Source organism: Alligator sinensis, unplaced genomic scaffold (assembly GCF_000455745.1).
Source record: "Alligator sinensis unplaced genomic scaffold, ASM45574v1 scaffold117_1, whole genome shotgun sequence".
Taxonomy (NCBI): domain Eukaryota; kingdom Metazoa; phylum Chordata; order Crocodylia; family Alligatoridae; genus Alligator; species Alligator sinensis.
In genome coordinates this window covers 2,403,165-2,413,951 of record NW_005841855.1, presented here as the reverse complement: position 1 = coordinate 2,413,951, position 10,787 = coordinate 2,403,165, and the positions used below count along the sequence as shown (strand labels likewise).

The 10,787-nt window shown below is 42.1% G+C and overlaps 1 protein-coding gene across 2 annotated transcripts in view; it reads left to right on the top strand.

Annotated features, from left to right (window-relative positions):
• CHST9 (carbohydrate sulfotransferase 9) overlaps window positions 1-10,787 on the top strand; it is a 191,792-nt gene that overhangs the window by 6,274 nt on the left and 174,731 nt on the right. The window contains exons 1-2 of one of the 2 annotated variants that reach the window (XM_006016397.3): window positions 6,616-6,682; window positions 6,764-6,976. In XM_006016397.3, coding sequence (XP_006016459.1) covers window positions 6,856-6,976 — 121 coding nt within the window. In that variant the 5' untranslated portion in view covers window positions 6,616-6,682; window positions 6,764-6,855. Of the gene's footprint in view, window positions 1-6,615; window positions 6,683-6,763; window positions 6,977-10,787 lie in introns of those variants that run through there. The other variant, XM_025214178.1, reaches the window with a different exon arrangement.

Genomic DNA, 10,787 nt, shown 5'->3' with positions numbered 1-10,787 from the left:
GGAGAACGACGATGTTCTTCCGTCCATAAATTTCGAAGCAACTATCTAGACTGTGAACAGTTATTGGAACGGTTCCAGTATCTCGTAGATGACGGGGAGGCCATGGTCTTAGTCGCTGAAGTGATGTCAGTCCCAGTGCACATGTTCTGGGGTTCCAGGCACAGTACAAGACTCCGATGATTGCTAGCATGAGATGTTCTGCGCCGGTATATTCTGGTCGTCCTTCATGCCATACGTGGGCTTTTTGTCCAATCAGTCCTGCAACAAGCGCTGGCAGTGGAATGGACCAGTGAGTATTAACTGTTATCATGTCGATGTCAGTGACATGTCCTCTACTCCACGAAGCTTGTCTAACTAGGAAGCTTGCTTCTTCCTGGTTCAGCAAGTTGGATCCAAGTTCCATGACCAAACGTCCTAACCACACAGCTAGAGTCTCTTCAGGTTGAATTCTTGATTCTCTGCATAAATCCTGTAGTTCAGTTCTGGTGCGAGCATAGTAGGCAGTAGCAACTCGATTAGTCGTTGTTGCAGGGAAAGCTGCTCTTTCGGGGTTATAGACTGAACTGCTGCCGCGGGAGTCACTGTTGCTGTTATTGCTTCAGGCAGGAGGGGCGGATGCACTCCTCCACTTGACTCTCTCTTTCGTCGGCAGGGGGCGTGGTTGGCAGAAGCGTCGCCGCATCGCTAGGCGGGGTTGCCGGAGACGACGCTGCGTTGATGGGCGGAGTCGCTGATTGAACTCTCATGGGTTCCTCTGAAACTCCACCCTTCTTTTCCGGTTCTTCCACGCAGTCTCCGCATTGTCTAAGTGCTTGTGGTTACGGCTTTGTGAAGCTTTTAGTAGCTGATTCAATTCGGAGGAGATTCGGCCTGATTCAGCAGCCGAATCTCTGAACCTGAATCGAATTGGGAGACCAATTAAAAGGTCCGAATCAAACTGGAAGCCTCTGGATCGATTTGGAAAAGATTCGGCACCAATTCAGAGAACTTCACTTTTTCCTGAGCTCAAAATATTTCTATCCCCTTCTTAGCACATGCCTCATGTTGCACTAAAGGGACTTTTGAAGTCCTCCCACCACCTCAAGGTTCTCCTGAAAAACAAAAATTAGTAATCAATTACCAGAAAGATCAAAAACATGCACAGGTACTTTCTCTGTAGTCAGTGCATTGACTGTATCTGAGGTGGCCACAGATGCCCATCTGCTATCTCCTACCACACCCTACACACCCATGTGTGTGGGCAAGCAGGGGAAAGGTTATTCATTAAAAGGCCAAAGAGCAGAGTTACCACAAGTAGGCCTGTGCAAAGTGGCATGTATTCGCTTCAGATTCACCTGATTCGGATGGACAGTGATTCAATTTGGTGATTCAAATCACTGTCCCAATTTGATTCAGCCAAATCTGAAGATTTTGTGCTGATTTGGAGATTTGGCCATAGACTAAACAGGCAGCAGTCCTCACCACGCTGCACACAGCTGTCTCCAGCTGGTAAGTCTGTTGTGGTGGGCGGAGGGGGGAGGGAAGTGGCATGGGGGGGTACAGATCAACACCCCCACAGCGAGGGAGGGATTGGGATTGGGACTGGGGCTGGAACAAGCTACCCAGCTGGGACAGGGGAGCGCAGGACTTGGGGAGGGGGGCTCCCACCACTGTGCACTGCCATGTGCTGTCAGTCTGGGAGGGCATGGGAGCGGATGTATGCCCCCGGATCTGTGCGGGGCAGGCTGGGCTGGGCTGCGCTCCATGAGTGGAGCCAGGGATGCACTCTGGGCAGCTAGCCCCAGCCACAGCCCAGAGTACAGCCCTGGCTCTGCCTGTCCCACAGGACACAGTGGAGTGGGGGTTATGGGGTGGCTGCAGCTACCCTAAAATTCCCCATAGCCCCTGCCGCTGGCCCCTCCCCGGTCTGGGTGCACGAGCCTGCCGTCATGCCCTGCTGCTGTTTGCTCAGCCAGGGTGAAGCCATGGCTCATCCAAGATATGTGGAGAGGTTGGGTGACAGCAGGAGGGCATAGTCCTCACTCCCAGTACGTTCTGCCGCCCATCCGGAGCGTAGCTCAGTCCAGCCCGGCTCACACAGATCCGGGGGCACACACCTGTTCCCATGCCCTCCTGGACTGGTGGCGCGCCGTGGTAGGAGCCCCCCTCCCTGAGTCCCACGCCCTGGTCCTGGCTGGGCAGCTTGTCCCAGCCCCAATCCCTCCATTGCCGTGGGGATGTTGATCTGCGCCCCTCCACACACCACTTCCCTCCCCCCTCCGCCCACCACAACAGACTTATCCGAATTCTTTGGATTCGGCCAAATCGAATCGGGACAGTGATTTGAATAGCTGAATTGAATTACTGTACCTCTGAATCAGCCGAATCCAAAGTGAATACTTGCTGCTTTACACAGGCCTACTTGTATTATCTCTGCTCTTTGGTCTTTTAATAAATAACCTTTCCTCTGCTCACTCATACATATGGATATGTAAGGTGTGGTAGGTGATATCAGATGGACATCTGTAGCCATTTCTATACAACCAATGCATTGACTACAAAGAAAGTACCTGTGCATGGTTTTCATCTTTCTTTTAATTGGCTACCAATTTTTGTTTTTCAGGAGAATCTTGAGGTGGTGGGAGGACTTCACAAGTCCCTTTTAGTGCAACATGAGGCATGTGCTTGAGAAGGGGATAAAAATATTTTAAACTAAGGAAAAAGTGAAGCTCATGGAATGGTACACAGGACCATCTATCCCCTCAAGCTCCACTAGTTTTTGGACATAGCATCATCTGCCAAGATGACATGGAGCCATTTAAATGGAGAAGTCCCCATAGCGTATTTCCAATGGAGCCATGCTACGGGAATAGGAGGAAGAGAGGTTATAGGTGGAATGGGACACAGGCTCTCATGCCAGTGGCTCGGTTCCCCCGCTCTTTTTTTTGGCTTTGTTAGGATTCAGGCAAATTTACTACTCTCCATGGGCAAACATTCTGCTGTCTGCCGCTTTTAATGCTAAAGGGAAATAATTTGTCACAATCCTACTGTGGCTGTTTTTTTTAAATTCCAGCAATTGATTTTTGGATGCAGACTCTTTGTTAATGCCCCTCTTAATTTTCATGTGTGGATTACAAATCATTGTGTTAACTACATTGCAATAATTATTCAGTCTTGAAAGTTCAAAAGTTTTGTAATATAGCTGAGTAGCTATAGGGTTTTGTATTAATGTTCACATAATCTCAATGTACTAAAATCAATTAGTTTTAAAAGTAGGCCTAAAAGTAAGGCTATAAACACACACAATACAAATATTTAAAACAATGCATGCTGATAAATAAGCTTTTCATACAGAGATTATTTTGTTGACTTCAATCAATACTGTTCCTTTTACTTGGGTATATTGTTAGCTTCCACACGATGACTAACACTAATTTGCATGTGGTATTTTTTTTTCTTCAAGTTTTCTTCCATAATAAAAAACTACAGAAGAGTGCCTTTTGAGTCTTTCCTCAAACAAAAGAGCCTGGATTGAATCCACAGGTGAAAAATTGCCCCAAATTTAATAGATGTTTATTTCTTTAGTAATAAGCAAAATTACCTGGTATTGGTTTTAATATTATAAGGACCTTTTTCCTGCTATGTTCAGACTGCTGTCCATACAGACCTTTTAGAATCAATAGACATTGAAGGCATAGTCTTACCTGTAACACCTACTAAGGAATCTCTTGCTCACTCAAATATTTTATTCATTCTAAAGGCACTAAGATATGGTTAGCCATCTTATTCTGAAGTTGGAAAGGAGGCAGGACAACTAACTAGTTCAGAAAAGCATAAGATTGTGTAGGCAACAGCCTACTTCATCAGATGCTATATATTCCATATAGCTTTACCAAAAGAAAGTCTGATGTCCATTTTCTGGTAACTCCAACACTTATTTCTTACCCATATTCATTCAGACTTGCTGAGCATCAAACTATTACTCATTTGGTTTTTAGTTTCTTATTCATGTTTATATCAACATCCTGTTATGCAAACATCATTGCTGTTCTTTTTCTTCTTTTATTTTTGCCTTGGGAGAAAACCAGAAAGAAGCCTGAACTATCAATGAAGCAGGAAAGCTTCTGTGCCTCTATCAGAACGAATCCTAGGGACATATTAACAGCACATTTGCTTCAGTAGCCAAAGCTCACATACATGGCAGTTGTGAAGTAGGTTTGTTTCCATTTAATCTGAAATGAAAAGGAAGACTGAAGGTGGAAAATCACTGGCCAACAGGTGCACAGAGCTCTTTCACCATCACTCAAGAGGCAGTTGATGCTAAAAAATGAGTTAAGCATTGGGTGAAGGAAAGAGCAATTTATTGCAACCAGGCAATGTCACACAGCACTAACCAACAAGAAACAAAGCTTCCTTTACGTAGATGCTAGTTCTGTATACAATGAGGCTAGAAATAGATACGTGCACGTGTGCGCGCACACACATGCACATAAAATTTGACTTCCTTTAGTGTTCCTTGTGTGAACTAGTTATTTCATGACCCATACAAAGAGAATTTCAGATGGAACATAAATTTCAAATGGTTGTTAGCCATCATAGTGTTTATACGTGTGCCTTCTGCATAATAGATAAAATGGTAAATACAACATCCCAAGCACTGTAGCTTAAATTTATAGCACCAGGTGTGCAAACAGTTTTCACATTATAAAGGGCTGTGGCTTTTAACAGCATGGAATTGGGGAAAAAATTATACATGACATTGCATGTAAAAATTCTGAACAGCATTTCATGTTCAACCACGTTTTGGACTGGACAAGTATACATGGTTCATTCAATAACTATTTGTTTATGGGAGCTCATGTTTAATTTTCAAAGTTTGTATGTGTGTGTCTCACATATACAGCTTTTGACTATCTGAAAGCACAGAGTTATTAAAATGTAAGACATACTAATCTTGTTTTCTTAGGAAGCACCTGAAATGCTGCCTTTCACTAAAAAATACAAACTTTCCTATATAACTTGTTACATTCCTACTCTTCTTGCATGAACATATGCAATTGTATTTCTAGACTTATCCCTGTAGAAGAGCTCTCAAAATATTGTAGATTGTTTTCTCTTCCTCTCAAAGCTTATGTTTGTGCTTCATTTTTACTTCTATCAGATGTCCGTTTACAAGGGCCTCATACTGAATTTCTGAATATTTTTATTTGCTGTGCAATCTAATTTGACAGGTACTCTCTGCATTGTGCTTGATTGCCTTCAATGCCTTCAAAATCCAGCTCATTCTAATTCATTTTTAAGAAGCTTTACTTTCTTTTATATTCTACAAGACCTTTTGTATTCTGATTTTTTTTTATAAACTCTTAACATCCTGTGGCTTTTTTGAGTGGCAGGTGAAGGGTGTTAAATAAAATGATCTTAACATCCTGTGGCTTTTTTGAGTGGCAGGGGGAGGGGGTTAAATAAAATGAATTCCTTCTCCTGGGGCTCTGTGCTAGACAAGAAATAATATTTCAGCCAGGCTGTGGACTTGACTGTGCGTCCACTGAAGTTAGTGGCAGGAATTGGGCTCTTCATTAGTTTCCCCTGCAACCTTGTTCTAGAAATGAGTTTGAAGTGGCTAGTAAAAAAAGAAAAAAACCACATTAGCTCACCTTACCTCAAGCTTTTTTACTTAACTCTGTGTACTCACTAATTCAGCAAAGGCCAAACGTGACCTCAGTCATCTAAATATTTGCGGATGAACTCTGGTGCAGGTGAGTGGGCTAGTGCATTGAGGTTGCATTGTGGGTACTATGGACAGAATAGCTGTGCAAGGTAACTTCATCCCTTTTACTTGCTGTGGAGTGCTTTGCATTTTTCTTTCATTAAGTTACAGAGCCTTAATGGGAGTGGGCCCAAGATGAGTCTCAAGTTCTCAATTACATGGTTTCAGTAGTACCAGGTATTTTCTAGGACTAATCGGGAAGAGCTGTGACCATTACACTTCTCTCTACCATCTGCCATCACCTTCTGCCAGCTGGGTTATCAATATCCTCCTGTCCTGGCCTCTGGTTCTGCGGTTGAATTTAATTTTAACCCCTAGTGTCTCTATATTGAACTTTCAAAGAGTGCAAATATTCAAACTTTCTGTAAGATGAAAGGCGCAAGGGAAAACACTGTTTGCTGGAGACTCGTTAAGTCAAGTGGCACTGTTACAAAAAGATTGTTAGGACTATGGATATAAACTCAAGTGTTTCAGATAACAGGTTACATAAGAAGCACCATATTTTTCTCACATCCCACCCACCTTGTTTTAGGAAAGCAGAATGACAGAAATTTTATTTTTTCCTCGGAGTCCTGGCTGAAAGGAGGCCATGTAGAACAGGGACAGAGTCTTCATTTTCAGTGTCATTCATCCTTCTCTTCCAGCTCCAAAGCTTAAGCTTTAACCCCATCACAGCTGCTCCCATATTAACAGCAGCTTTGGGCTATTCAGCAGAAGCCGTAACGGAGTTAAAGCTTCAGCTTTGGAGCTAGAAGTGGAGGATGAGTAGTGCCAAGAGCTTGACTCTGCTGCCTGTACATGCTCAGGAAGGCAAAGCAGCCCTTTCATAGCCATTATAACACCCCCATGCGTCTGTTCCAGTGTGGAATCAGCTTCCTAATTTAAAACATGCATTCCAACTTTTGGCTGACTAATTTTTTGGAAAAGGTGTATGTGGTATGTAAATAAAGATAGTATGTGTATATTTACAACGGTGATCAGAAAGAACAATGTAAGAACTAGCTCTCTCCATTCCAGGTTGCTGTCTAAAGGAAAGGATACTGAAGAAGATACAGCTCAACTGAAAACCTGTGTAAAGCAAATCATGCAGTCTTCTGAAAGCAGCTGAAATGCAGCTCTCTGATAGGGTCATGAACCTAAGACAGGTTTTTTTGTCTGTACTGGTGTTTGGAGTTGCTGGTATACTCCTCTTCATGTACTTGCAGGCTTGGATTGAAGAACAGCATACAGGTAAAACTGTTACTTTATAAATTGTATTGCCTATATTACTTTAATGGGTTGCATTAAAGAATGATTTTTGTAAGGGCATAAGATACTTTGTGTTGGATATTTTTGGAAGAGACAGTGGGGTTGAAATGTTAAAGATTAATTTTAATTGCTATACTGTAATATAAACATTGATAAATATAAGTCACAAAGCCAAAAAAAATGCTCCAAGCTACCTAATCGTATCGTGTCAGCATCATTTACAAGTCTCAGGTTTACAATAATGTATTTTGTGCATGCAATGCCAACTAGAGTCTTAATATAATTCTATTTACAGTATTTTGTTTCTTGCTTTCTTTGGGGACAGGACAAAAGAATCTTTCAGAAAAATTATTTTAATATACCATAAAGATGGACTTCTTCAAAGAAACAAATCTTATTGCAGAGTTAATCTTTTGGTGTCTTTTTTAGACAAATAGATGATGGATTTAACAAACTTCTACATTTTTATAACTCTAAGGGTATATTGAGACTTTATTTTGCACAAGTTTTTAGTTCTTTTCTCACTATAATACAAAATCTCTCAATAATACTAAAACTGCATACTGAGACGCACACTTTTCCTAAAAGCCTTAGAATCATAGAAGAGTAGGGCTGGAAGGAACCTCAGGAGGGCATCTAGTCTAGCCACCTGCTCAAAGTAGAATTATCTCTGACTAAGCGATCCCAGTCTAGTGTCTGTCAAAACTGTTCTTGAAAAATTCCAGGGATGGAGATTCCACAACCACTTTAGAAAGCCTGTTCCAATTCTTAATCATCCTCATAGAAAGAAAGTGCTTCTTAATCTTCAACTTAAATGTCCTCCTCTGCAGTTTGAGGCTGTTGCTCCTAGTCCTGTTCCTGATAGTCAGAGAGAATAGTCTGTTTCCACCTTCAGATATTTGAAGACTGTTACCAAATCCCTCCCAGAGTCCTTTCTTCTCCAGACTACATAATCCTTGTACTTTCCTTTTGGTTCTGCAGTCTGGCTTCTGTTTTTTCTTAGGCTTCTATGATAAAATATAGTTGGTTCATTTTGTCCATACCAACTTCAGTATAGTTTGCTAGACACTGGGTGCGTCTAGACATTCAATTAATGCAACACAATAAACTCGGGCACAGTTTGCATGAAAGTTTATTGATCACGTGTGCCTGGGACCACAGCACATTGAACCAGGGTGGCACAGGCACAGCACTGGCTGGCAGGTGGCCTTGGGCAGTCAGCCTGCCAAGCCTGGGGCTGCTCTAGCCCAGCTCAGCGTGCTGCAGATGGGCTGGCTGGGGTATGAGGATGCTACAGTGAGGGGCTAGCCAGCAGGTAGCCCCCACACTGAAGCTCTCTTAAGCCCCAGCCAGCCCTATCAGTGTCTACACGTGCAATGTGGTGTACATTACTTTGCCATAAGACAGTACTTGTGTCTGGCAGCACTATCCTATGGCAGAGTTAATTAGTTCACTCCGGCCCAATAGCACCACATATGTAGATGGTGATGCTTTACTGCAGAGCTAATTAGTCAATTCCACAGTAAACGTCTTGCATAGATATGCCCACTGAAAAGCAAACTAGATGTCAGAACAGAATAAGGCTAAATGAAACTGGGACTACAGTACCTGACCTGCTGCTCTCCTGTGCAGTTTCAGGTTGAGTGTTGTTTATATGGTCGTTTAGGCCCTGATGCTGACCTGGAAAAAGTATAATGATTCTTTTGACTAAGCTGAGCATATCTGCATGATATGCTGTTTTGTGATGCTTACAGATTTTTCTTAAAATTAATATGAAGAGAAACACAACTGACTTACTATAGAAAGGTTTCCAAATAATTAAGTGGTTTATGCTTCTGTGATCGGATTGTTCTAGCCTGTCCTCTGTTTAGGAGTTGTAATCCAGGCCTGGATCAATTAGCCAGCTGGTAACAAGCTACCTGCCTAAGGGGGCCACAGCTGGCTTAAGCAAGTAGCTAATAATGAAGGTAAGTTGACTGGAAATAAAGGGACATGAAGAGGACCCGGAGGGAGAAAAGTCTGTGTGGAGAGGGAAGACTCCTTCAAGTAAGAAGGAAGACTATAGTGTGAGAACTAACCCATGCTTGTGGGTGTTCACCTTGGATTGTCTATGAAGCTCTGTGGTGCTGATCAACCCAGGGCTTTGAAGCTTGTATTGCTGGGCCCAGAGAAAGGTTGGGTTGCTGGGGCCAGGTTAAAGGCACGTGTATTTTGGACTGCTTATGCTTTTGGCTGAGCCCTGTGGAGTGGAAGAACCTAGGGCACTACAGCCTGTGCTGTTGAGCCCAGAGAGAGACTGTTCAAGGACTGATTTGAGCCTGGCAGTGCTAAGCTAACCCCAGACCCTGCTACAGAGCTATAGAACACAAAATAAATATTTTATTGAAAGCAATGCTTCTATCGATAAGTCCCTCTTGCATTATTACTAGAAACCAAAAAGATAGATCAGAAATGTGGATTGACCTGAATTTACTCGTTTTTTTTGTTCAGTGGTACAGTTTCACATTCACTGCATCTTTCCTAGTTTTTAGGCTGACTTTTTTTTCCCTCTCCTTCCAGAGCTCCCATAGTAGTGCATTTATTCTTATTGCATCTCCGAAAGAAGGAGCAGAAATTAGTGTGATGTATTTCCATATTAAACTGAAAACAAATTCTCTGCGCCTTGCACATCTTAATAGCATTCTTGGGTTATACTTTTTCTCAAATCTTTTGGATACTCTGAATAAGAAATATTCCTCCTCACTTTCTTTTGCCAGTGAGAATATTTGCGTATCAAAATACAGAACCCGTGTAAAAATAACTCAAGTGTTAAGTATGATTAAGTGTGATGCAGATTGAAATGTCCCATTGCATCAGGAGTGCCACCATTGCATCAAATCAGTTGGGTCTAAAAGAGGTTTTGGCTTTCTCTGAATTGAATTTGAGTGATTTTTTCCCCCCCCCCCCCCACACCTTTTTTTTTTTTTTTAAGAGGGAGTTTTAGGTTTTTTTTCCCTATTTTAGTCCCTTCCCTCCACCAATTTGGCATAGTCTACATTTAAACACCTGTAACTCCTTTATGCCCCTCTTAGGCCTCTTTTCTAAATATATGCTCTTAAATGTTGATATGAAGTATAACTGCAAGGAATATTTGCATACAATCACTGCAATTTGAAATTACTATTATAGATACTGAGCATTTTCTTCAGCTTGTGTGCATTTCCCCCCACCCCTCTATTTCACTGTGTGTTGCACACCTGTGGCTTTTTGGGAAAGAAGTAGGTCATAGTTTTGGAAGGTCCCCAGTTGACAACTATCTTTACAAGGATTTTATGTGCTGCTTTAATCATGATAGTGGGAGCATGCAGCTGTAAGACAGCGAGGGTTTTAATTTGCAAATGGTTGAGAGTGTGATTTGATGTACTGTTAAGAAATGGGAAGCATGCCTTGTGCATGCTTCTGAACTGTCAGTCTTAACAGCCTTCAGGGACAGTTGTGTTTGCTATAGGCAGAACTGTTCTTAGCCTCTGAGGTGCCCTGCTCAAAATGTACAACTGGCATGTCTGCATTCAGCTTCTATGTGCTTTAAAATTTGGCTGGGTTTGAGTTAAGGAAAAATTGTGTTTGCACCATTGAACTCCCATTATTCTAGTACATCTTATTTGAAGTTTCGTAAACCAAATCTCAGGGGCAGCTACTGAACTTGGCATATGTGTTCTAGTATAAATGTTCCATTCTTGTAACTTAAGTTGAGAAACAAGTTAAGTAAAGAGTGTAATGTTAATTTAAAGTATCCAGTATTTTATCTGGTGCA